General features: G+C 43.1%; 1 protein-coding gene across 2 annotated transcripts in view; it reads left to right on the plus strand.

The window, feature by feature from the left end:
* Positions 1 to 27,998, plus strand: part of RFX4 (regulatory factor X4) — a 179,358-nt gene that overhangs the window by 43,707 nt on the left and 107,653 nt on the right. For both annotated transcript variants that reach the window (XM_077952579.1, NM_001261061.1), the window contains 2 exon segments: positions 11,718 to 11,778; positions 27,262 to 27,385. In XM_077952579.1, coding sequence (XP_077808705.1) covers positions 11,718 to 11,778; positions 27,262 to 27,385 — 185 coding nt within the window.

Below are 27,998 nucleotides of genomic sequence, written 5' to 3' on the forward strand. Positions count from 1 at the left end.
TGTGGTTCCTGCAGTGATGGGAAAATGGGGGAGGCAGAAAGCTACGAGACTGGTCTTGAGCTTGGAGAGTTTTCCAGGTTGGCTTGAGCAGAGAGGTTGAAGAATCATGGCAAACAGGGCTAGGAATGAGTTTGGGCCACATCACTGAGGGACCTGAATTCCAAACAAGAAGTCTAGAATTTGAGGTCTGAGGTGTCACTGAAGGAGCTGACTGAGGAGTGACAAATCAAAGTGGTGTTTTCAGAAGGTTGGTGTGGAGGTGGATTCAAGCCAGGAAGGCTACTATTCCAAGTTTGAGACCTTAGACTAGGCTGGTGTTAGAGGGTTGGAAGAAATTAGAGAAACTGGAAGGATAGGTTCAACAGGAGAAACCTCCTGGGTCACTTGCAAAGAATTGGATTGCCCCCATGGGGTGTCTGCTGCAGTTTTAGTGCTGGCTGGGAACCCAGGGTTGAGACTGCTAGCTGGCTGGCACGGCCCCAGTGTTTAGGCTGTGATTTAAGATGGCCTCCTTGGCTCCTCCCGTTCTTCACCTCCGTGCCCACAGTGTCATCAAGGGCTGCCCATTCTGCCCGCAGTGTCAGCCTATCTGTCCTTTCTTCTCCAGCTGATCTTCCCCACTCCTCTGGGGAAGAAGGACGTACTGCTTCCTCTGGGCTTCGAGCACACTGTCAGGCCAGGGCCCCTCCACCCTCCATTTAGTCTCTCCATGGGGCCAAAACATCTTGAGGGGAAGGCACTGTGTCTGACTGTATCTCATCAACACTTAACATAGTAGGGCCTGGTACATGGTAGGTGCTCAGTAAGCATATGGATATTAGGAAAACAAAATAGACCATAAAGCCTCACTAGATTATGGGTGTTTATAATTTGCTTTCAGTTTTTGGCACTCCAGGACCACTTATCCATTTGAGTAGATTCTTCCTTTGGATGCCCCTCCCCTATAGGATCTTTTTAATTTGTTCATACTTAAAAGTTAGAATAGTTTTGAATAGATTATATAGCCATATGGTCCAACAATCAAAATGCTGTAAAAGGTACTCATTGAGAAGTCTTGGTCTCACCCCCATCTTCCCCTGCAACCCTCTACTCCAGCTTCCTAGTAATAAACACTTTTGTTTATCATGTATTCTTCGAGTATTTCCTTATGCAAATGGAAAATTCAAATATGTGTTCCTTTTTTTTTTTTTTTTTTTTTTGAGACAAAGTCTTGCTCTGTCACCCAGGCTGGAATGCAGTGGTGCCATCTTGGCTCACTGCAGCCTCCATCTCCCAGGTTCAAGCGATTCTCCTGTTTTATCCTTCTGAGTAGCTAGGATTACAGGCATGCACCACCATGCCCGGCTAATTTTTGTGTTTTTGTAGAGGCAAGGTCTTGCCATATTGGTTAGGCTGTTCTCAAACTCCTTACCTCAAGTGATCTACCTGACTCGGCCTCCCAAAGTACTGGGATTACAGGCATGAGCCACTGTGCCCAGCCATTTGTTACTTTTTTAACACAAAAAAGTGGCGTACTATATGCACTGTGTTGTGACTTGCTTTTTTCACTTAATAATAAAAACCAGAGTGTTCCATATCAGTAAGAATATAGAAAGTGTCCTCATTATTTTTTGGTTTTCATCTTAAAAAAAAAATACTTGCATAGTATCCCATTGTGAGGATGCATTCTAATTTAGTTATCCAGATAAACGCCTGCGCTGTTTCCAAACTTTTGCTGCTACAGACAAGCTGCAACAAATAACCTTGTGTATGCATCGTTTCAGATGTGTCCAGGTATAGCTGTAGGATCAGTTCACAGACCTGGGGCTGCTGGATAAAGGGTACATGGGATTTCAGTAGATTCTGCCAAATGACCTTCCATACAGAGAAGCCCTGGGTTTTGTTTGTTTGTTTTGTTGTTTTGTTTAGTTTTTGTTTTTGAGATAGGATCTTTCTCTGTCACTCAGGCTGCAATGCAGTGGTGCAATCACGGCTCACTGCAGCCTCAGCCTCCCAGGCTCAGGTGATGGCTCCCACCTCAGCCTTCTGAGTAGCTGGGAGTACAGGTGTGCACCACCATGCCTGGCTAATTTTTTATAGAGATGGAGTTTTACCATGTTGCCAAGGCTGGTCGAACTCCTGAGCTCAAGCAATTTGCCCACCGTGGCCTCCCAAAGTGCTGAAATTACAGGCATGAGCCACTGTGCCCAGCCTTTCCAGCTAATTTTCAAAATTTTTTTGTAGAGACGGAGTCTTACTATGACCCTCCTGCCTCAGCCTCCCAAAGTGCTGGGATTATAGGTGTGAGCCACTGTGTCTGGCCAGGAGGCACGGTTCACTCTCCCCCTGCAAGGTGGGAGGGTACCTGTTTCCCATTAGCTTCACAGCAGAGTTGCGTGGTTGTGATTTGGATTTTTGCCAATCTGATAAGTAAGAAATGTCATCTTGGTGTAATTTCTATGTTCATTGGTTAAAACTGACCATCTTTCCACCTTTTAAGAGCATTTGTAATTTTTCCATTAACTGTGTGTCATGTGCATCGCCTATTTTTGCTTTTGGTTCTTGGTCTTTTTCCTGCTACTTTTACAGGAGCTCTTTTCTATGGTGGGCAGATGAGACCATTGTCTGTGGAATGATTGCAGTTTTCCTGAGTGAGTCATTATCTTTGTACTCATGTTGTGGTTTTTTTTTTTCCCCCTCACATAGAAATTTTGGATTTTTTATGTCATAAAATTTATCAATCTTTTCTTTTATGGCTTTTTGATTTTGTATCAAAGTTAGACAGCCTCTTTCCCACTCCAAGATTATGAAGGAATTCACCCAGAGGAGGCAAGAGGAAGCAGGTGTGGGCCCCTCACAGCAAATGCTGCCAACATCACAGTTTTGTTTGGGATTTAGCCCCGTTCCCACGGGGGAGAAGGGTTTGCTGCCAGAGGCTGATGCCCACTGCCAAAGGCCTGGGTGCCAGGCACCCTGCTCATCAGCTGGTGCCCTTTGCAGGGGCTAGAAAGGAGGTGAATGAGGGGAAATGAAACCTTTGGCAGCCCCATGTTCCCAACAGGTGAGGTCTGACCAGGTGCAGCCAGGTCAGTATAATGAAAGGAAATAGAATTAGAACTTTGAAGTGAAATTTGAGACTCACATAAACTTGAACCTTTCCTGGGATTTGAAAAGAAGTAATTAATTTAGAAATGTGCTTCCTCAATGTTAAACTCTGCCACACTGGCTCCAGGCAAGAAATATTCTAGAATAGATTCCCAAGTGTGAATTCATTTGACATGGAGGCAGAAAAGAAATGATGAGGCAGATAATAACTTCTCTAAAATCTTCAGTCCAGTACTACGAGTTTGAAGACAGAATGAGGCTCATAAATGTTTGGGTCTGGGGAGGTTTTGACATCAACTAGCCTGGGTCCTTGTCTTTGTTCTGCCACTCACTGTGTGACCTCAGACAAATTCCTTCACTTCTCTGAGCCTTAGTTTCTTCCTCTGTAAATGGGGATAATACTAATAATTAGGACTAACATTGATTAAGCACTAAGTACACTAAGGCCCTGCATTTGATGTTTCACATGCGTTAAACTGTTCACTTTCTAGGGCAGCTGTGAAAGCTAAATGCCATACCATGAAGAGCTTTCCACAGTGCCTGGCACAATATAAGTCCTTAATAAACATTCCCCGGTAGTACTGCAGTTTTATATGTTACTGAAATCATATGTTTTTTATATGAACATTTAATATATGAAATCATGTTTTTTGTATGTTACTGAATCACTCCACTTTTAATTGTGATGTCATTTTATTCATTCACTCATTCCACAAATGCTTCCTGAGCCCCTACCACATGTGGGTGCTGGAGACCCAATGGTGAGCAAGGTCTGCGCCCTGCAGAGCTTACAAGCTAACAAGGCAGACACAGTGGTCAGTGCTGCAGACTGAATGTCTGTATTCCCCCCAAATTCAAATGTTGAAGCTCTAACCCCCAATGTGATGGTATTTGGAGATGAGGCTTTGGGGAAGTGTTAGGTCATGAGGGCTCAGCCCTTGTGAATGGGATTAGTGTCTCCTTATAAAAGAGGCCCCAGAGAGCTCCCTCACCCCTTCTGCCATGTGTGAACACAGGGCGAGAAGACAGCTGTCTTTGAACCAGGAAGCAGACCCTCACCAGACACCAAATCACTGATGCCTTCATCTTGGACTTCCAAGCCTCCAAAACTATGAGAAATCAATTTCTGTGTTTAAAACCACCCAGTCTATGGTATTTTGTTACCGCAGCCTGAATGGATTGAAACGATCCATGGGCAGCGACCATGGGGACTTTGCTGGGGAGCAGTCAGGTGCTGAGGGAGCACAGAGTGAATAACCCTCCCAGCTGCAGAGCTTGCCAAACCTCACGGACAGGGTGGGGAGCCAGCCGCATGGTCCCTCTGGAGAAGCAATAGCAATTATAGGAACAGGGAACACTTAGATAGCAAGTCCTTTGAACCAGAAGTGGTTCAATTAATACTCACGATAGCGGTATGAGGTTGGTCCTATTATTATCCCTATTTTACAGATAATGAAACTGAGGAACCAAAATGGTGTTCAAGGTCAGGTGGCTAATAAGTAGTGGAGCTGGGATTTGAGCCTGGAAATTTGGCCCCAGAGTTTATATTGGGGGTAGATGCAGAGAGGAGAGCAGAGATGCTCACTACTGGGAACTGGACTGAGATCCCTGCACCGTGTTAGGAATCATTACTGCAAAGTGGGAGCAGAACAGAGTGGCAAGAAGACCAGGCGCCAGGGCAGCATCTTGGCAGGAGCTTTTTTTTTAAAGCAGACTGCAGCTCTCCAGCCTTGGCAGGACCAGCAGGGGGGCACTGCAGGTGTGCCTGCGAATGGCTCCAGGAATCCTGCTGGCCTGAAATGATGCTTTATGGATGAATCTTGTTTGGTTCAAGGCATTTCTCCCAGTGAAAATGAAAAGGCATTTGGCAGGACCAGTTCCTAAAGTCTCTATCAACTATGGCTGTTTCCATTTACCTAAAATGTGTTCCCCTACTCTCTACTCTCTTTACCTAGGTAAGGTTCTTGCTCCTCCTCAGATCCCCAAGCCAGGCTCACACCCTACATTTGGTGCTGCTATAGCATTCTGGACCTGCACTTCACAGCTCTTGCCTAGGACTTACTTTTAAAGTTTGGGGTTTCTTTTTGTTTTGTTTTGTTTTAATTTTACTTTACTTTTGAAATCGGGTCTTGCCATGTTGCCCAGGCTGGTCTCGAACTGCTGGGCTCAAGTGATCCTCCCAGATCAGCCTCTCAAGTAGCTGGGACTATAGGTGCGTACCACTGTACCTGACTTGGACTTACATTCAATTGGCTGATAATTTATGACCTCAAGACAGCAGTGACTATGTCTGCTTTTTCTTACCCTTTAACACCTGTCATGGGGCTGAAATGTAGTAGACACTCAATGAATATCTGATGAATGAGTAAATAAATAGCCAGCACTTCAGGAGAACTAAGATAGAGAGCCATCAAATAGGAGGGTCAGGCCTGGGTGTGACACACCTCCTACTTTAGAAGAAAAGGGCTGGGCATTCAGACCCTGGGCACAAAATTGCCAGTGATCTAAGGAAAGGAGCCAGCAGAGGTGGACAGCACCTGTTTGGTGACTGAGCTGGAGGGCCCACATTGGCTTTGGGGTAGACCAGTTCTCTTCTAAACACTATCTGTAGCCACTGGATTTCTGAGCACCTAGTGAGGTCCTGTCTGCATTCACCAGCTACATGGCCTCATGCAATTATTCACCCTCACCAAACTCTGCTTCCTTATTTATAAAATGGGGATATAACATTTCTTCATAGCAATATTTGGAGGAATAAAATGAGGTAGCATACGAAAAGTGATGTGCAGTGCCTGGCCTAAGTACTTGACCAATGAGTGCTATTATTAGTATGGCATTTTTAAAAACTGTTCTTGTTCTAGTTCTTAACATATTATATTTAATCCTCAAAACATCCTTGTGACATAAGTTATGATTCACATTTTTTTTAGATAAGGGCCTTCAGGCTTGGATGAGTCAAGTTGCCGCTCAAAGTCCACACAGTTGGGGGCAATGCTGGAATTTAAACCCATGTCTGCTTGTCCTCAAAGCCAAGTTCTTTTTATTCACTGATACTCAGAAATGGGGCCATAACAAAATCTAGCTGGGAAAAAAATCTTATATAACAAAGGCAGTATTGCCTGAGTGGGAGACACTGCTATGGAATCCCAGAACAGGGAGCTTCCCTGGCTCCACCAATGGGACCACGTGCATCTTCCCTGGGCCCCAGGTCCCAGTTCCTTGCCTTTCCTCCTGCTGCTTCTGACTCTTGGAGTACCCTCTCCCTTGGTGGCCTCTTCCCAGAGTCTGACGTGTCCTCTTCAAAATGAACAGGGCAGGTTACAAACTAGGATGGACTGTATGACCCTCACATGTTTTAAGCGCAGGTATGTATGTGTTTGTGTGTGAAAGAACCCTGAAAAAAGACGAGGCAAATAGGATAAAAAGGTAACAGTCGTTCCCTCTGTTGAGAGGGGCTTGGATTCTGAGATATTTTCTCCATACTTTCTTCATTTTAAAAAGATGAACATGCATTACTTTTGTGAATATAAAACAACATTATCTTTTAAAAACCTCAACCATCCCTTTAGGGCTCAGCTCAAGTGCCGTCTCCTATACGGAGCTGTGACGTCCCCTGGTATGTGTTTGCCTTGTGAGGTCCTTGGCGACGCGGTTGTCTTTGCCCCTGTAAATCTTCCATAGCAGCAGATCCCAGCAGACAGAATTGCTCCAAACGCCCCCTGGCCGGCCAGGCATAGCCAAGGGCAACCTTTCTCCGCAGACGGCTAGCTCATTTCACTTCATCCTCCCAACAACGTTTTGAGGTAGGGCTTATTATTATCCTCCGTTTAGAGACGACTGTCTTAAGACTTAAACGGGATAATTAGATTGTTAAACATCACATTCCATGCTCACCTGGATCCACTCTGCCACATCCAGCAAAGACCCATGCTGCAGCCACCTTGCTTCTGGGAAAGTGACACAATCTGTCAGGTCCCTTGACTTTATCTGCTCTCACCTTCCCCACCCTACTCCTGACTTCCATCCCACCTTACCCCCGTCTGGCTCCCATCTCTGACTCACTCCAGGACACGGCTCACCTATCACTTCCTCCAGGGAACCTTCTCTGACAAGCTCTGCTTTTTCATGTAGTCTGGGTTGGCCAACTCCTCCGTGCCTACCTGTATCACAGCACTTACCACTTCTTGCTGAACTTGTCCTCTGTCTCCTCTGCCTTTCTCTTTCCCCAACTAAACTCAAGGGCAAGAGTTTAATTTCTTTCTCTGTGGTGACTAGTTGGCACAAATAAGGTATTCAATAAATATTTGTTGAACAAATTAATAGGATTCTTATAATTGCCATAGAAGATGACCTTTTTACAAACGAGGAAAAATGAAGCTCGAGTAAGTTGAGTGATTTGCTCAGTTCTGGCCGGTTAAGTGTTAGGATTATTCGAATCTAGGTCTTTTGACAACCTGTCCACGTTGACCAAAACGCTGAAATTTAAAGAAACAAAAATTTAAAACCCCGCCGGTTTTAGGGGGAACAAAAATACTAGCAACGTGCCAGTGCAAGCTAGATAGGGGTAGATTTAGGTTGTTTATATGTTTTTTTTTTTGTTTAAAAAAACACAATTGACAATTTGTTGTTGTTGTTTGTTTTTGAGACAGGGTTTCATTCCTGTCACACAGGCTGGAGTGTAGTGGTGTGTGATCTCTCTGCAACCTCCGCCTCCCGGGCTCAAGAGACTCTGGTGCCTCAGCCACCCGAGTAGCTGGGATTACAGGTGTGCGCCATGATGCCCGGCTAATTTTTGTATTTTTAGTAGAGAGAGGGTTTCACCGTGTTGGGCAGGCTGGTCTCAAACTCCTGGCCTCAAGTGATCTGCCTGCCTCCACCTCCCAAAGTGCTGGGATTACAGGCGTGAGCCACCGCACGTGGTCCCATGTTTTTTATATAGCCCTTTCTTTCTCTTTGATTATTTGCTTAGTATTATGATTTCTAGAAGTTGGGTTGTGAGGACAAGCAGCTGAACATTTTAGATGGTTCTTAACATTACTGCCAAATTGCATACTAAAAACATTAACACTATCTTCAGGTATAAAGAACTCTGAGAGTGTCAATTTCACCATGTATACACCAGCATCAAAAATTGTCATTATTTAAATTTGCTTTTCCCTCAGAGATATAAAGAATGACTCATTATTTGTTTCCTTTTTATTTATTTGTGAACAACTGAGGTTGAGTATTGTTCTGTGTCCTTAGGTGTTCACTTACCCACATTCTTGTGAGACCCCCATGTTCACGCTCTATATTGTGCTGTTCTTTAAGGCTGGAGAAGGCACACTTAACTACTTAAATACTAAGTGGAAGGTGCTGTGCTAGGTCCTGCAGGAGGTAATGCAGCTGACTGAGATACCACCCCTGCCTTCTCACTGAGTTTATGCTTGAGCAGAAGGGGTGGATGTGTACAGAAATAATAATCCAGTCGCCTGAGGGCAGGAGTTTGGCATCAGCCTGACCAACATGGTGAAACCCCGACTCTACTAAAAAATACAAAAATTAGCTGGGCGTGGTTATGGGCACCTGTAATCCCAGCTACTCGGAGGGCTGAGGCAGAAGAATCATCTGAACCTGGGAGGTGGAGGTTGCAGTGAGCTGAGATTATGCCATTGCACTCCAGCCTGGGCGACAAGAGCAAACTCCGTCTCAAAAAAAAAAAAAAAAAAAGAAAAGAAATAGTGATCCAGGTGGCTACACAGGACAGCTAAGAGGTGAATAATGTGTTATAGAAGCACAGAGTTAGGATCAATGATTGATTCCTGACTAAGAGAGTATCAAGGAAAGCTTCAAAGAGTTGGTGGCATTTATTCCAGGCTGGAAGGGATGAGAAACATCTATTTAGAAGAACTCCAGGTTGACAAAGCATCATGAACAGGTGTTGAGTCTATGATGTATTTTACATTCCGTTCCTGAGAACATTTAGCATTAGTGTGGTTCGGGTTCTAACCATCAGTTAGAATAGTTTTAGTGGCAGGGAAGAGAATACCCAATGAAAGGAAGTTTTATCAACCAAAGAAACTGTGCTGTCTCATAGAATAGGAGGCAGCCATTGTTTGGGTTGGTTCATCAGAGGCACCACGTGATAATCAGAGCCCCCAAGCTTTCCCTTTTTTTCTCTGCCTTCCTAGGTGTTGACTTTGTCCTCAGATTGTGTTTTTCCCCATCCCAAGTTTGCTGCTTTAATCTAGTTATTGTGTCATCTCAAAGCCACATTCAAAAGTAGAACAGGCGAGAATCTCTCACTCCTTCAATTTTATTAGGGAAAAATACTTTTCCCAGAAGCCCTGAGAGAGAGCGTCTTCTGAAATGTGATCAGCCTACATCATGTTACATGCTCCACCTAATCCAATCAGTGGCTAGATGACATAAAATTAATTATCATGATTGTCGTAAATGAATCAACATTCACCTTTCTAGGATTTGAAAGGGGGTCACTCTCCTTGAACACACAATCCTCTCTAAACTGGGCTTCTACATATAAGGAAGAAGGTGGGTACATGTAGGTTTTGATTAAGCAACAACAATATCTGCCACAGTGCTTATAAGTAGACATTTAAATCAGAATTACACCAATATTGATATATTTTCATCAATAAGATATTTTCTGGATTCAGCTTTGATGAGCTAATTTTAGAAAAATTTTTCTGTACATCATATGACATTTTCATTTTTTTCCATTTTCATTTTTGTTTTACTTAAACTGTTTTCATAGATACCAATTCTTTTCCATATAAATTTTATGCCACAGATTGATTTCATTTATCTTTTTAATGTCTATATTAAATTTTATTGATAATATTTGTAGGCTTTGACATTATTAGTTTTCTTCTTGAGACTCTTATTTGTCCTAATTATCTTGGGCCAAATTTTGTGAATCAAGGAATTTTATGTTGACTGTTCCTATCAATAATCTTTATTAGGAATTGGATAAGAGACTGATTATATGTGTTTCTCAGTAAATCCATGATGAAATTGTGACAAATTCTTTTTAGATATGCTAACAATTAATCTGTTGTTCAGACTGTGGTATTGCAGGGCTCAGCAAATCAGGGTCATGTGAGCCAAATCTGGCCTGATGCTTGTGGGGCTGCAAGCTAAAAATGGTCTTTACAGATCAACTTTTGTAATCTATTTAATAATAGGCAACATTAATTCTAATCCCAATTAGAAGAATGTTACCTACACCCCCAAAATTAATTTAATTCTTCTCATTAATAGACATATATTACAAAAATTATATTCAATTATTACTATTACATTGGATTTTTTTTTTTTTTTTTTTGATTCTTGCTCTGTTGCCCAGACTGGAGTGCAGTGGCACGATCTTGGCTCTCTGCAACCTCCGCCTCCCAGGTTCAAGTGATTTTCCTGCCTCAGTCTCCTGAGTAGCTGAGATTACAAGTGTGCGCCACCATGCCTGGCTAATTTTTGTATTTTTAGTAGAGACAGAGTTTCACCATGTTGGCCAGGCTGGTCTTGAACTCCTGACCTCAACTGATCCACTCACCTTGGCCTCCCAAAGTGCTGGGATTACAGGTGTGAGTCACTGTGCCTGGGCTTACATTGAATTTTATCAATAAATATTTCATGGAAACTTGTTTTCTCTTCCGTCATATAAATTCTATACAATATTCTTGATTTTTACTATTGGTCCACAAACCCTAAAATATTTACTATCAGGTCCTTTACAGAAAATATGTGCTAAACCCTGCTCCATTGCATTGCTAACCCGATTCTTCTCCTGAACACTTACACTTTCCCTACCCTACATTAAGGCTCTGCTTCATTGGGGTTACAAAGAACAAATGGTGAAGAGTTTAGTCTGTTCAGGTTTTCATAACAAAATACCATAAACTGGGTGGGTTATGAACAACAGAGATTTATTTCTCTATTGTTTATTCTCAAAGATTAATTAACAGAGATTTATTCTCCCAGTTCTGGAGGCTGGGAAGTCCAAGATCAAGGCAATAGCAGATTTGGGTGTGGTGAGGGCCCGCTTCCTGGTTCATAGATGGCTATCTTCTCACTATCTTCTCTCTGTCTTCTCAGAGGGGAGAAATGGGTATGAGGAAGCTCTCTGGGATCTCTTTCATAAAGACATTAATTTCATTCATAAGACTCATGACTGATCACTTCCTAAAGGCCCCACCTTCAAATATCATCATCATCTTGGGGATTAGGTTTCAACACATAAATTCTGTGGGGGACACAAATATTCAGTCCATAGCAGTGAGTGAGGTCCCTATGTTTTTAGGGTTGAAATTGTAGTCTGTCCTGCTTCAGTTACGAAAATACCGAGTGGATGAATGTGATCACATTGGTCAGTGATAAAGGGAAATGCTCTTCAAACTCTAACACATTGTGTCAAATAAAAACAAAATTGACATAAGAGTTTTAAAATAAAAGTCAATTTTGCTTTTTTTTGTATTAAAGTATGATGAGTCTAACATGTTGGAAAAGCCAAAATATTGTTTCAAAGCATCAACATTTCAGAGAAACATAGTCTTTTGAAACTTGGGAGAGTCGACACGACTTTTACTTTTTCCTACTGTTTCCTACTGAAGTTAGCTTCTTTTTCTTTCCTTTAACAGATGAGGAAAAAGAAAATAATAGAGCATCCAAGCCCCACTCCACTCCTGCTACTCTGCAATGGTAAGTTTCCATTTTTAGCAAGTTCTCTCTTCAGAGGATGCTCATATCTTCTTACCTATAGGATAGGATATCACTTGGATATTTTAACATTGTCATAATGTTGTCATCCCACAACCAACATGAAATCTATTTAATTTGCAGTATATGTAAAATGCTCCACTAGCCTTAGATCTAGCCTGGGGATTGGAATTTTCATATTTTATTTTAGGGTAGATGTTTTTTCTGTTATCCAAACACTGGCAAGGACTGGATTCCCCATGGTGTTATTAATTGATTTTAATAGAATCCATTATTACAATTTATAATAGAAACAGATGTCTGTTGACTCTTACCAATGAACCCTTAATTCATAATTAATTGCAACTATATATAATTATTTTAACATTAATAACACTAACAAGAGTAATCTACTAGAATGGCTTTCTCTTTAATATTCGGCATTCCTGGGCTTGATGAAATATTTAATGATGTTTAAGTGATTGCCTTTGTGTTTGATATTTACAGATAAACTCTCCTCTAAAAGCTTTATTTGGAAATTATGTTGTAGCTTTGAACACTAGAGCTCTCTATGAGATTCACCCCATGGAGAATCTTGGCCATTGAAGGCAATTATTCCCCTAGCAGTGCAGCCCAGCAAATATGAAAGAATTAGGAATGAAGGGGAAGGAAAGAGAAATGGGGAAAAGAAAGGAAGGGGTGCATTATATGCACCCCTCCATGCTAGGCACTTTATATATATGCCTCATTTCATTCTCACAATTCTGTGGAGTTGCTATTGTTGTGCCCGTTTAACTGATGAGGAAAATAAAGCTGAACCAGTTAAATCATTTGCCTGAATAGGCACACAGCCAATCAGTGGCAGAGGCAGGAACCTGGCTGGGTCTCTTTAACTGCAAAGCTCATGCTTGGGAAGAAAGGAAAAGAAACATTAGGAAGGATAGAGAAGAGAGGGCAGATCAGAAAAGGAAGCAGATGGGCTTTAATGAGCAAATCATATTAGATTCTCTAGTCTAATCCATCCAGAGGTGAGAGGAAAACAACACTGGGAGAAAGCACTCAGGAGCGTAACTCAATCTTCTCTAACAAGAGCCTCAGCAGTCAGCTTGTTTTGCTTCAAGAATAGCAAAGGTTGTTTTCAAGAGCTCTATTTCCAGCCTTTTGGCTTCTTTCCATCATTTGTTCCTATAGACCTTTTCCTCATTGCATTTCCTGCTTTTTGCTTTATTTAAAATTTGACTTTACTTCTCAGATCAAATCTCCCCCTTCACCCTTCCCTAAGTATTACAGCCACGCAAGTTCCCATAGTGCCAAGACATCGAATGAGGGAGGCATCGATGTAAAGGACTTTGGGAGTGAGAGTTTTTAGAAATGCACAGAATTGACAGACTTTTTTTTTTTTTTTTTTGAGGTGGAGTCTCACTCTGTTGCCCAGGCTGGAGTCCTATGGCGTGATTTTGGCTCACTGCAACCTCCACCCTCCGGGTTCAAGTGATCCTCTTACCTCAGCCTCCCAACTGGCCGGGATCACAGGCACCCGCCAACACGCCTGGTTAATTTTTGTGCTTTTTGTAGAGATGCGGTTTCACCACGTTGGCTAGGCTTGAACTCCTGACCTCAGGTGACCCTCCTGCCTCGGCCTCTCAAAGTGGTGGGATTACAGGTGTAAACCACCACACTCGGCCAACAGACATTCTTGCTTTAATAACCTGAACATGTCATATGTTTCAGAGTAAAAAATTTGAAAGGAACTAGAAGAAAATCACCTTGTTCATGTCTATTTTTCTGTGGTTGCAGGACATCTGCCTGGCAACAGTGAGACTGTAAATGGTGCAGTCTCTGAAATCAAGCTGTCATGGCTTAAGTCCCAGCTCGGCCACTTACAAGCTGTGAAATCTTAGACAAGGTCCTGAACGTCTCTGTGCCTCAGTCTACTGACGTATAAAATGGGGAGAGCAATAGTGTCTAGCTCATAGGGTAGTCATGAAGATGAAATCAGTTGTTCCATAGAAGGTGCTTGAACAGCATCTGGCGTGGGGTGGGGGTTCAGTCGATCCCTCAGCTCACACCTTCCTTCTGAGACCCACAAGGACAGCCTGGAGCAGGCCCCGTCTCCTCCCTGGCATAGGCACAGCCACATCTCCTTCTATGCTACCTAATTCTGCACAAAATATCTGTTCTTCTAAATAAAGGGTCACATAGATCATTCCAGAAGAAATTTTACTCTCCAAGTCACAAGGTCAGTGAACTGTTTTTAATGATACGTCTATTTTCAAAGCCAAACCAAATTTGGGAATTTGCACATTTTAGCCTTATTCTTATCAAAAGCCATCAAGTTGTTTAAAGAACATTAACGTTTCCTCTAATTATCTTTATATGTTTTAGAATTTCAGTCATTAACTAATTCAAGAAATGTTTACTGAGCACCTGGTATTTGCTAGGTCCTTGTTCTAGGCTCTGGAAATGCAACGGTGGATGAGGTAGACGAAGAAAAGGAGCCAATGATGGGGGAAATAGGGGAAATATCTATATCTACATCTATAGATATAGATATAGGTAGGTAGGTAGGTAGGCAGATAGATAGATAGAGAGAGAGAGAGATAGATTTTTTTTTTTTTTTTGAGACGGAGTTTTGCTCTTGTTGCCCAGGCTGGAGTGCAGTGGCGTGATCTCGGCTCACCGCAACCTCTACCTCCTGGGTTCAAGTGATTCTCCTGCCTCAGCCTCCCAAGTAGCTGGGATTACAGACATGCACCACCACATCCGGCTAATATTGTATTTTTTGTAGAGACAGAGTTTCTCCATGTTGGTCAGGCTGGTATCGAACTCCGGACCTCATGTGATCCACCTGCCTCAACCTCTCGAAGTGTTGGAATTACAGGTGTGAGCCACCATGCCCAGCCGAAATATATACAGATATAGTTAAACTAATGACACTCAGGGCGCATTAGTTTACGCCTGTAATCCAAGCACTTTGAGAGGCTGAGGTGGGAGGATCACTTGAAGCCAGGAGCTCAAGACTAGCCTGGGCAACATAGTGAGACCCTGTCTCTGCAAAAAACAAAAATCTTAGCTGGGCATGGTGGCATAAACCTGTAGTCTTACCTACTCTGGAGGCTGAGACAGGAGTATGGCTTGAGCCTGGGAGTTCAAGACTGTAGCAGACTGATTGTGCCACTTTACTCGAGCCTGGGTGACAGAGCAAGACCCTGTCTCTATTTTTAAAAATTACTCATGATTGACAGATAAACAAATAATGTATTAGATAGTGAGAAGCGCTGTGCAGAGACTTCAACTTGGCTAATAGGGTAGTGTCTGAGAGGCTATTTCAGGTTGAGCAGTAAGGGCAAGTTTCTCTGAGAAGGTGACATTTCCGTGGATAGATGTATGACACCATGACAGTGTGAAAACCAGGGACAGGGGAATGTTCCAGGTGGAGAGAACAGCTTCTACAAAGGCCCCACTGTTGTAGGTGGCCTCTCCAGATTGAGCAGAGTTCTGCATACAGGTGGTTTATTAGGGCATGTGCCCAGCCTCCACACCCATGGGAGTGTGAGGGACGCTGGATAGACAGAGGGGGTGTTGGGCAGTGAAGAGGTTATCACAGAGGCTTCAGCCAATCCTACAGGGAGTTCTGAGGTGGGGACGGCCCATTAAAGATGACCTGAATCAAAGCAACAGATCCAGGCCTTTATCCCCAGCCCCATTGTGCATCACTGGATATAGGCTGCCCCCAGGGTGGGGTGTAACTTGGGAGAGGCAGTTGCCTTCATGTTTTGCTGAGGGTCACTCCTTGGAAGGATTCAGCCTCCCAGCAGGGGGAACAGTGTCTCAGTGCCCCAGGGCAGTCTGGGCACACACAACATCCACCACTCCTTCCTGGGATGGGAGCAGGCTGAGCTTGCTGAAGGACCAGCGAGAAGGTGGCCCATGTGGTTGGAGCATAGCACACAAGGAGGAGAGTGACACAAGATGAGGCGGGAGAAGCGGGCAGGGGAGAGGGTATGGAAGCAGTAAGGAAGAGAAAGTAGGACATTAAACTTAGATAGGAACAGTCATGCTTAAAATGGTGGTGGAGGACGTGTGACCTCCTATGTAAAGCTGCACATGTATCATTTTTTTAAAAATATGGTTTCAGTATAAAAACTTTCTCTCTGAAAAGAGAGTGGATGCACCCTCCATTTTACAAGGAAAAGTGACATAATTTACAGTGTGCCCCCTTTTTGCTCTGGCTGCCATGGGGTTGAGAGCAAAATCTGATGCTTACATACTTTTTCAATCTCTTCTTTCCTTTGTCTAATTTTCTTCTTCTTTTGTAAGCTTAAAAAAAAATAACAGGATATAAGTAAATTTATCCTGTTGTTCCTTATTGTTCCCCCTGCTGGGAGGCTGAATCCTTTCAAGGAGTGATCCTCAGCAAAACATGAAGGGAACTGCCTCTCCCAAGTTACACCCCGCCCTGGGGGCAGCCTGTATCCAGTGATGGACAATTTACTCATATCCTGGGTGCATTTAAAGTATATTTTTGCTTTACTTTTATTTTATTTACACAAGAAATACATTTCCTTGTTAAAAAATTAAAAACATTATAGGTAAGAGTCCAGTCCATTTCTCCTTGTAGTTCTTTGCCTTCTCCTCAAAAGCAACCCTATTACCAGTGAGACATGTGTGTGCATGTGTGCACTTGTGTGTATACATATGTGTAGATATGTATTACAGATATGCATTTGCACACATATGTATCTGTAGAAGTTTCTGAACTGCAGTTTTTAATTTAGCATTGTCTCCTTTATAAAAAGCATGAAGATGTATCACACTAAAAACATGGACCCACAACCTGTTATGCTGTATTGATCCACTACTTGCTTTCTTCCTCAGTAGAATGTCCTGAAGCTACACCTATGGTTCATAAAGAACAACCTCATTTTAACTGTAGCGCAGTGGTCAGCATAAGACAATGGCAGAATTAATTAAGACAATGGCAGAATTAATGTTGCCATTTCCCTTTTTTTTTTTTTTTTTTTTTTTTGAGACAGAATCTTGCTCTGTCACTCAGGCTGGAGTGCAATGGCGTGATCTCGGCTCACTGCAACCTCCGCCTCCCAGGTTCAAGCAATTCTCCTGCCTCAGCCTTCCAAGTAGCTGGGATTACAGGCACACACCGCCATGTCCAGTTAATTTTTGTATTTTGGTAGAGATGAGGTTTTACCATGTTGGCCAGGCTGGTCTTGAACTTCCGACCTCAAGTGATCCAGCCTCCCAAAGTGTTGGGATTACAGGTATGAGCCACCACACCCGGCACCACTTCCCTTTTGATGAACTTTTAAGTTGTGTTCAAATCTCGTCTTTGCCATTGCAAATAGGGCCTCACAGAACATCTTCGTGTGTGCCCCCTTGGACACCGTGGGAGTGTTTCTTCATGTCTGTATCAAGAAGCAGAATTGCTCCATTAACACCTGAAGTGTTGATGGGATTGCAAAATTGCCCATCAAATGGCTTTACCATTTTATATCTTCATCTGCAGTGCAAAATACTTACAAAACAAAACAGGAACCTAACGCTAAGACAAGCATCTCATTCTCTGAGGCATTTATGTCCTTCATGCTGTGCCCTCTCTCCAGCGGCAGTGGCCAGCCCCTGAGGACAGAGAGCAGGGCAGGCGCAGGAAAGGACACTGGCCGCACCACTAAGGCGCCCGCCACCCGCCTGACAGTGCCGAGCTCTCCTGGGACATTTGGCTTGTTATTGGAATTGGGTTAGGAGCTATTTGCTTCTCCTTCTTCCCCTTCCTTGCCACAAACCTCCTCCCCCTCCCCCTAGAACAAATAACACCGCTCTAAGAACAAATAATACAGCAGCCAAGCAGCCTAAAATAATTGGGGCCACGTGATCTGGAGGCAACTCCCAGCAGAAAACAGGCAAATATTGTCAAATGCCTTCTGCCAAACACTTTCCAGCATCCTCGGTCACGAGGGTTAGTAAATCCCAACTCACTGGGGATGGTGAGCGCTGCTGGAATCCCAGCCGCACAATAACCTCTATTCATGCAGAGAATTTCGAAATGGAAAGCAGCCTGTTCCGCAGTCCTGGCCTACTTGCTGCCAACACATGCCCCCTCTGTGCCCCGCCCTCGCCCGCCACCCTTGCCGCCCTTACCCAGAGCTCCTTGTGCGCCTTCTGGGTGGGGACATTTTCCCTTCCAGCAATTTACCGAAGAAATGAGGCTCTTCCAAAAAGGAGGAGGACAGAAGATCAAATTGTCACTTTCAGCGGGGGGATTGGAGGCAGATTTTCCTTTCTTTTGAAAAAAAATAAATTGAGGACTTGGCTGGTTGACAAGCTATCAATATTCCAAATTAATATGAAACAAAAGAAATTTAGAATTTCTCTTTAGAATGTTCTGGAAGGTCATAGGTAAGAAATTGGGTTTGGCATTGTTCCAAAGAAGAAATACATTGAAGTTTTAGACCAGATCACAGCTGCTAGACCAGACTCATTGGATGTAACCGATAACTGACGTTCTGCACCCGTTTGTGACTTGATTCTTACTCAACAGCGGCAGAACATTGTCTGCTTTCATAATATGAGTTAGGTAACATAGTTCTAAAAAGAGAGGCTGAACACTTTTAGCTCTGAATGCAACCAGTGTTGATAGATAATACCGCTAGATGTGACTGTGTCCCTCCAGATGACCTCAGCTACAGATGGAGAAAGGTCAGTTAAGCTGGACAACCCAATGCCAAGGGCAGAAATGTCTCAGGGAATGAGATGCTGTGTTGTGGAGCCACAACTTTTTTTAAAAAAAAAAGTATTTTGTGCTGTGGGTAAATGTGTCAAATGGTAAAGCCATTTGATGGGCAATTTTGCAATCCCATTAGCATTTGAAGCACATGTACCCAGCAGCTCTGCTTCTTGATGCCGGCAGGGAGAAACACTCCCACACAGGTGTGTAAGGGGGCACATATGAAGATGTTCTGCACGGCCCTATTCATAATGGCAAAGTGCAGTAGAGATGAGTAGACACTGGGTATAGGTGGAAAGGGACCGCTGAGGAGGTAGCTTCTGGTAGGGGATGGTGCCAAAATCACCTCAGCTACTGTCCAGGACCACCAGAGTTCTGGGCTGCAAACCCGTAGCCTAGGCCCCAATAGAAGCGTTGGGAACCGAATGGAAATTGCAACACTGTGCTTAATACATTGCCTAGTTTTATCAAAAAAAAAAAAAAAAAAAAAAAGAAAAAAAAAGAAGAAGGGACTTGAATAACCAAAAACTGAGCTGAGAGATTCCAGAAGCTGCCTAAGCCCAGGCCTTACCGGAACACTAGTTCAGTATGTTGTAGGTCAAACCCAGGGTAGGAATTGGATGCTACTGTTCTGGTCCAGTTTAGACATTACAATGGCAGAAAAAAATCTCTGATTCAGTCCATTGCCCCGCATCAGCGAAACCTACGCGTTCAGCGCACCTGTGGGATGCCAGGCTTGTCAGGTGATGTCACTGCTGAGCACACCTAATCCTCATGAAAATCCTGTAGAGAAGGCGGGACAGTTACCTGTATTTAAAGAGGAGGAAACCAAGGTAGTCTCTTTCTACACAAAGAGGGGGACATTCCTGACTCCCCAAGAAAATCCTCAACAACGAGGAAGCTGGGTCAGCTGAGGTCCCTTGAGAAATGTCAGGGTCCACACAAACGCATGTTTCTGATTGGCTTGTCTACTTAGCAGCAAAGCATGGCTTAACTGTTGTATAATGAAATAGATTTGTTTTTCGTTTGTTTTATTTTGCTTTGGAGTTTTCTAGACTCAGCCTCAGTCCTAACCAGAGCCCATATGAGCCAAAGCCCACTGTTTTCTATTCATTGGCTGTCTGGTGGTGTTATCTCCCTAGCTCCCATCTTCCTTCTGGTTAACTGTCGGTTTCTTAAAGGCCAGGGCAAGGGTAGTGTCTTCTTGTTCATGGCTGTATTCTACAGTGGCTGGGACATAGTAGGTGCTCAGTAAATATATGCTGACTGACCAAATGCATGTCAGTTTCTGGCACACAGTGAGAACTTTAGAGGCATCATACCTGAGTTCATACTTTTTAGCCTAGCTTTCCCCAGCCGAGTTGCTGTGGACAAGCCACTTTACTTCCTTGACCCTCCATTTCTCCCTCTATGTCCTAGGGCATAGTGTTACTCATCTTGTGCAGGTAGTGAAAGCAAGTATGAACATCGCTAGCGCACGGTAGGCACTTGAAAATGTAAATCAAATGTATTAATATTAACCGTGCTTTTCCTTTAACCACCCAGATAGTAAGATTAATAAAATACCAGAGTCCCTTGACCTGTGCAAAAGCCTGTCTTCCTTCCTGTCAGCCTTTCCTCCTTTCCCCTCCTTCCTCCTGCAGTGTTTACCGACTGTGTAAGGAACCATGTGCTAGGAACCATGTTACAACCATGTTACACCTAGTTATACAGTGCTAGGAACCATGTTAACTTCAATGGGAATTTGGCTTGGTCCCTGCCCTTGAAGGACTTTCAGTTTAAGAGACAAAACATTACCTGAATATTCCACAATATTGTAAAATAATGCTGATCGTTATTCTTTATTGAGTGTTCCCCACAATAAAGGGCCTCAGGCTGTGCATGGATTCTTGTCTAGTCCTCACAGCAAGCTTGGGAGATGGTACAGTTTCTCTCATTTTACAGGTGAAGGAAGTGAGGGAGTTTAAGTAACGTGCCCCAGGCTATACAGCTTGTAAGTGGCGGAAGCAGGATTCAAACTCAGTGATCTCAAACTCTAAAACCGGTGCTGCCTCCTGAGGAAAGCTATTTGGGCCATAAACTATGAGGAACTATGGCCATGCCTGGGAAGTAGTGAGAGCTTTATGAGTAGAGGATGTGGCTTTTCTACAGACATAACAATAGCTGGCATTTAGACCACTGCAGCACTCTACATGTTACCGAAGGAATAAACGAATCTGGCAAGGAGGAAAGGACGAAGAAGTGGTTAGCAGATGGGGTTGGGTGTGCATTGAATGTAGTTCCAAGGAAGAGAAATGTGAGTTGAGCCTTGATGCGTGGAGCATGGTGGAAGAGGTCATCCCCTGCGGTAGGAAGGTAACGGATCGTGTGTGGGAGTGGAAGGTGACCAGGTGTGTCTCAGGAGCAGGAAACAGTCCAGTTGGCTGGAAAGAGGTATACGTGTGGGAAAGCAGGCCGGAAAACGAGCCAGGGGCCTTGGATGCCACGGTCAGGAATCTGGATTTTTGTGGAGAAGGAACAGGGAGCCACTGACGGGTGTAGACTACTGTCTTGTCCTGATTGCTTAGCAAGGGTTTTTTTTGTTTTGTTTTTTTGTTTTTTTTGTTTTTTTCATAGCTTACAGTCTCAGATCTCTGTGACAACTTCAATGATAAGTTATAATTGTTAATATTTTTAAAAATCCTGTTGCCTTGTAAAGTCTGGGCTTTCTGTAAAAAAAAAAAAAAAAAAAAAAAATCCTGTTGTCTTTTTTTTTCTTTTTTGGTAAAAGAGAATAAAAAAGTTTCTGTTCTTGACATGTGTTCAAGAACTTGAGAAGTGAGTACTTTGAGCTGATGCAGAGCGACCTTTCCTAAGAATACATCAATCATGCTGCTCCCATGCTATCAAACAGCTGATTGGTTTAACAGATCTCTGTGTATACATATAAGAAATCACAGGTTTAAAATGAGGACAGTGGGACATTATGCCAGGTGCTGAAACATTTGCTTTTCATTTTAAGTGCTGATACAAAGCTTCCTCCATGTGCCCTAGGAGGCCACATGCTGAAACCTTGTGAGGAAGTCTTCTTAAAAATATATAACTCAGATAATGACTCATGTTAGCTAGCAGACTGAGCTCATTATCTCTCCATAATAGGATAGGCTCAATTCAAATATAATCAAGTTGTTAAATAGAAGATAAGGAAAATGGAAGAAGTGCAGAATTTTTTTCTGATCATTAAAAAAAACCCAGGTATAATGGAGTATTGTTCACCATGTCAGACTAATGATGTCCTCTAAAAGAGAGGAGGAAACGGGAAAATTTCATCAGATATGAAGAAGAATAATTAACTGCCCTTCTTTCTGCCATGCCTTGGTCAGGGAAGTGGACATTCCAATTAGCAACTTTAGTAGACAGACAGAACCTCTGGATTTTGTGAGGTTTGGGCAAAGGTGTCATGATGCTATTCCTGTAGAAACTCATCAAGCATCAAAGGGGCCCTTCCGTGCCAATTACATCCATTTGTTCATAGAGCTTATTAAAATGCTTGGTAGTTATAAGCCACCTAGTTACTTTGAGGCTCAGAAGCTCCAGAAAGAGGAACAAAACGCGGGCTGAAATATACTTATTTAGGAGGCTCTGGCCTTTGACAGGTAACTGTTTAATTTGCTCAGCCTGTGTGAACCATGACTTACACCTATCTGATTTGAATAGTTTGTTGCTGCTATGGGTTCATTTGATGTGATGTTTCTTAACCATGATCTTGTATTTTAATCTTGACCTCTTGGCCAGATTTAGTGAGCACACAAGTCACAAGAACAACAAACGGAAACTGAGGCACAGGGAGCTTAAATAAAGTAACTAATGAGTGAAGGTGCCAGGAATGTCCTTGGAAACTCATGCTGTTTGACGCCGCATTTGAAAGCATGATTTTCACCCTTAACTGTCCTCTCCTTCTGCATTTCTGATTGTGGGGAATGGAGCCCTCCATTCATGCATTCTGCCCAGTTAGGAACCTGAGAGTTTGCCTGGTTGCTCCTGTCCTCCTCACATCTGGCAGCATGAGGCCCACACCCTAAGTGTTATCTCTGCCCCCACAACCACTGCTTCAGTTCATGCCACATCATTTCCTGCCAGAACTATTATAGTAGCTCCTAATTGGTCTCCTGTGTTCATTCATTCATTCAACAAGTCCTAATTAATCAGCCACTACGTGCCAGGCTTTGATCGTCTTCCTGGGCCACCTCCCCTAGAGGCACAGAGCAAACTTTCCAAAGAATGCATTGAGCATGCCACTCCCATGCTTAAAAAAGAATCTAATTGGTTTTAAAGGATTTCTATCAATTTAAATAATCATATGCAAGATGAATTCTGAATGGTTTGAAATGCACATTTGTTTAGTATGTTCATGGATTTTTTTTTTAGCCAAAAAAAATTCTAGGAAGCCATTAGCAAAAATAAGCAAAAAGGGATACTTTTATCTTCCCCACAACTTGTCATACACAAAATTGCAGTTGCCCAAATTGTTCTTACGTATGCATGAGAATGGAAAATGTTCCACTACAAGTGTTGAAGTCAAATCTCTTTTAAAAACTGCTTAATGGAACTCTCAAAAGTCAAAGATGGCCAGGCACGGTGGCTCATGCCTGTAATCCCAGCACTTTGGGAGGCTAAGGGGGGAGGATCATTTGAGGTCAGGAGTTCGAGACCAGCCTGGCCAACATGGAGAAACCTCATCTTTACTAAAAATACAAAAATTAGCCAGGTATAGTGGTGGGTACCTGTAATCCCAGCTACTCAGGAGACTGAGGCAGGAGAATTGCTTGAACCCGGGAGGCGGAGGTTGCAGTGAGCCAAGATGGCACCACTTCATTCCAGCCTGGGTGACAGAGTGAGACTCTGTCTCAAAAGAAAAAAAAAAAAGTCTAAGATGACACCTATGAGACAGGTGTTTCGTTGTTGTTTTTGTTGTTTGACGTTCTTTTATTATACTCAAGCCATTCCTGGCAAATAGAACATATTAAGCTTTAAATTATTGTTTAAATTATTAAACTATTATTAAATTAAATTTGTTTAAATTAATGTCAGTTATTGTTGTTATTGATGATACTATTATCATTATCATTATTATTATTCCTATAGCATCCTGGAAGAAGAGTCTTTGTTTCTTTTTTTTTTTTTTTTTTTTTTTTGAGGCGGAGTCTGGCTCTCTTGCCCAGGCTGGAGTGCAGTGGCCGGATCTCAGCTCACTGCAAGCTCCGCCTCCCGGGTTTACGCCATTCTCCTGCCTCAGCCTCCCGAGTAGCTGGGACTACAGGCGCCCGCCACTTCGCCCGGCTAGTTTTTTGTATTTTTTAATAGAGACGGGGTTTCACCGTGTTAGCCAGGATGGTCTCGATCTCCTGACCTCGTGATCCGCCCGTCTCGGCCTCCCAAAGTGCTGGGATTACAGGCTTGAGCCACCGCGCCCGGCCCGAGTCTTTGTTTCTTTCAGTCCTCCTGGGTACAACTCTACTGCCTTCTTCTGAAAATAACATTTTTATAGTAACTCTTCAACTCCAAGGGAGTGCTAAATTCGTAAGCCAAATAATATCCATTTGTGTGACATTTAAACACTCCCTCCACCTCCCATGGTTCTTCCCTTTAGATACCCCTTCCTTCTCTCTCCACTTGGATCGGCATCTCCATCATTCAAAACACATGGCACTGTCTCCCGTCCTCGCTGTTCTACTTGCCTGGAACCTCCCTTCCTCCCCCAACTACTATGGCAGAATACCAGAGAGGTTTGGACTGAGACAAACCCTCCTATTTACTAGCTGCATGACTGGGCAAATGAGTTACACCCTCTGAGCCTCAGACTCCTATCCTGAAACATATGTATAAATACCTACCTCATACCATACAGTTATTGTGAGATCAAATGAGACCATGGATACCCAGGGCCCAGCACCTAGTAAGAGCTCAACAGATGCTAGCTGTTGTTGTTGTTTGTTGTTACACAATTCCAAACCCAATTCTTCCATGAAACTTTAATTATCTACTCTCATCTACACATCAATCTCTCTGTTTTCCCACCTTCAACTATACCTATGGTCATGAGTTTATAGTAATTAAATATTATTTCTTATGCATGCTTCTCCCCAAATAGACTGCAAAGTTAACTAGGACATAGATCATGTCTTATGCCAATACAAGTGCCTACAGGAGCCAGACAAGGAACAGAAAATAGACAGGGTACAAAGAAATAGGGAGGAGTGAGGACTCTGGCCAACTCCAGGGCACATGTAGCTCTGGCCAATTGTTGTCGTGCGGGAATATGGGTCCAGTGTTGCCAGATCTCAGCTTTTTCAAAAGAAGCCAGAAATCCAGATTCTTATGTGCAATGTCCTGAATTTTAAAAATTGGGCCAACACTGTTCAGGCCAAAACAAAGCATGTCTGTGAGACCCCAGTTTGAGAAAGCTGTCTTATTCAGATGGCCCCTACAAGTTTGTACGCGAGCTGGTTATTTGGACCTCTGAACTCACTTTTATAGAGAAACAATGCCGTGAATGGCAGTTAGGGGTCCAGGCTAACCTCCCAGGCTGATTTTCATTCATACTGGACCTGAAGCTTAGGACAGTCCTAAGAAACCTGTTCTTTATGTGAAACCCTTTTCCCACCGGAAAACACACTTAGAATTCCAATTTATGATGTCAGAGACATACATCAGAATGTAAGCCTGTTCAGGACAGGACCATTGTTTTGTTCACCACTGTTTCCTTAATATCTAGAACATCGCCTGGCACTTAGTAAATACTTGTTGAGTTAAAGGTTATCTATGTCTTTGTCCATCTGTCTACCATTAATCTGTTCACTGTATGCAAACATGAACTATCTTGCTCATTGTGATATCCCCAGTGCCTGGCAGGTGATAAGATCAATAAATATTTGTTGAATGAATAAATGACTGAAATAATCTATCCATAAGACACTTACTGACCACCTACTGTGTGCCAAGGAATATGCTGTATCTCAAGGATGCAGAAGTGACTCAGACACTATCCCAGCCTCAAGGAATTTGATCACCTAGAAAGGATTACATCAACTGTTTCTGGGAACATTTCTAACAACCATCCCAAGTTACTCAGTGTTCCCTATCCCAGAAGACGGGGAGTGGATGAGATGATCGGGGACTGTTCGGCACCAGGTTTTGTCTTGGTGCTGACAGGTCTGTGTCCCTAGGGTTGTGTTCCCCCTCTGCGGGGTTTGGATATGAAATGATTGAACTGATGTTCTTGCAATCACATGTTGGAATGAGTTGAACAAGCGCTGCCCTTTCAAGTGGGCACCTTGGGGGGCCGTGTCCTCATTCCACTTCACTTACGACAGTGCTGGGCCACTTCTTTGGCAAATGCTCTCAGAGGGAGTTTTGAAGCCACTTGAGGACATTTGTTTCATCACTTTGGAATTACGCCTTATTTTTGACCCAAAAAATTGGGGCTGGGGGATGGGTTTCCAGTTACTTTATCCCCCAAACTTGCTTCCAAATCACTTTGGGTTGTTTCCTAAAATCTAGTTAATGATCAAAGGAGAAATGTTTCTGTTGATGAGTTGATTTAGCAGTAGGTGCCCCAGGCTTCGAAGGCATGACCCTAAGAGAAGTTCCCAAATTGCCTTGTGCCACAGCAGTTTTCTTGGGAAAGGTATTTAACTTCCAGAGTGCCTAGGACAATGGAGGCAAGATACATTTGGATGCCTACATTCTGGTGTTTGGGTTAAAGAATAATAAATTATTTAAACCCTGTATCTAATTTTTGTTTATATCCCCAATATCTAGCACAGAGTCAGGACATATCGTGCCCAAAAATGTTTTCTGGAGAGGAAGAATGAATTATGAGGAGGTCTGACGTCTTCTCAGTGCTTCCTATGCACGTGCCAGGCACGATGCGGATGCTTGTCACACATTACCTCATCTAATCATTATAACCACTTTAGAAGGCACTTACAATTCAGTCCCTCCAAAAGGAAACTGAGGCCTGAGCTTCATTAAGTAACTTGCCCAACGTCACCAAGCCAGCAAGTGACAAGGCTGGGATGTAAACCCAGTTGTAGAAAATCTCTCCTATAGAATTCCTAACAGAGACTCAGTAAGAAGGTAATGGGTATAGAATCATTACCCCTAGCACAGCAGAGAAGAAGAGGATTCTAAAGTAATCACGGAGCCAACTTCCTTCTCTGGTCATGAGACCTCCCTTCAGTCAGCAGATTAGTGGCTGTACAGCTGTATAGGCCTCTCTCAGGGCATTGGTTTTCCAGACAATCCCCCTCCATTGCGTTTGTCGGCCAAGGAGCTCCAAGATGTTGACACATCCTCCTTTGGCTTTTAGCTATTATAAGTGGCTCCTCAAGTGGGTCTGTGGTTCATTCTTGGCTGATTGGGGCATCCACAAGACCCTATGTAGTTTTTGGAGTTTGCAGGTATCTGATCTAGCCAGAACAAGGCCAGGCCAATAACAGTACAGAGTAGAGGATCTGGGAATTTGGGCTGAAAAAGTAGCCTCGTGTTATACCCAAAGGGGCCAGGATTCTGACACTGCCAAGCCACTCATGCCAGGCTTGACCTTGGGTAGCTTGCTTTGCCTTCCTGGGCCCCAGCTTCTCCACCTGTAGAAAGAACGCTATTTTTAAGGTCTGCCCATCTCTGGAGGACTAGAAAGAACAGACCGTTCTTGCTTGGGGAAGGTAACACAGTTTTTGCTCATTGGGCGTTTATTTCCCTAGGCTGGAGGAGAACTATGAGATTGCAGAGGGGGTCTGCATCCCTCGCAGTGCCCTCTATATGCATTACCTGGATTTCTGCGAGAAGAATGATACCCAACCTGTCAATGCTGCCAGCTTTGGAAAGGTGAGTCCAACCTCATCAGGCTTGTCCTCCCCACCACCCCAACTTTAAGTCATTTATACACGGTTTTAAAGCATTTTAGCTATTTTTAAGTTATCAAAGTACTTACTTTGGTACTTTGACAACTTCAACTTCACTGTAATACTTTGCTATCAAAATTTCAAACAATTCAAAAACATTGTAAAGTAAGAAGGGTATGTCTAACTTGAATTTCCTCAGTACTTAATTTTCACAAAGCAACTTATTTTCTCTGAGGGGCAAATATTGAACTCAAAAGTGTGTTACACGGATGTCAATCAACCTGGGACAGGCAACCTTCTTGGCTTAGTCATGTAGATGCTTGGAGAAACTGGAAATGGCCCTGTATCCTTAGATTGGAGGTGTGGGAGTCCTCTGCAAGGAGGGGTACTATTTGCATTATCACCACAGTCCTAACTGTTCTCTTTCCACCTTATAATAAAAATACAATCCACATTTAGAGCCATGTCTACAAAAAATTGTTAGCACTGATCATTCCCATTTAATAGGCCAAGGAAAGCTGTTGGGACATTCTTTAAGACTGATCATTTATTTATTCGATGGCTAAAAATCTGCATTTTACACCAAAAAAACACCC

The sequence above is a fragment of the Macaca mulatta genome, chromosome 11 (assembly GCF_049350105.2).
Source record: "Macaca mulatta isolate MMU2019108-1 chromosome 11, T2T-MMU8v2.0, whole genome shotgun sequence".
Taxonomy (NCBI): Eukaryota; Metazoa; Chordata; class Mammalia; order Primates; family Cercopithecidae; genus Macaca; species Macaca mulatta.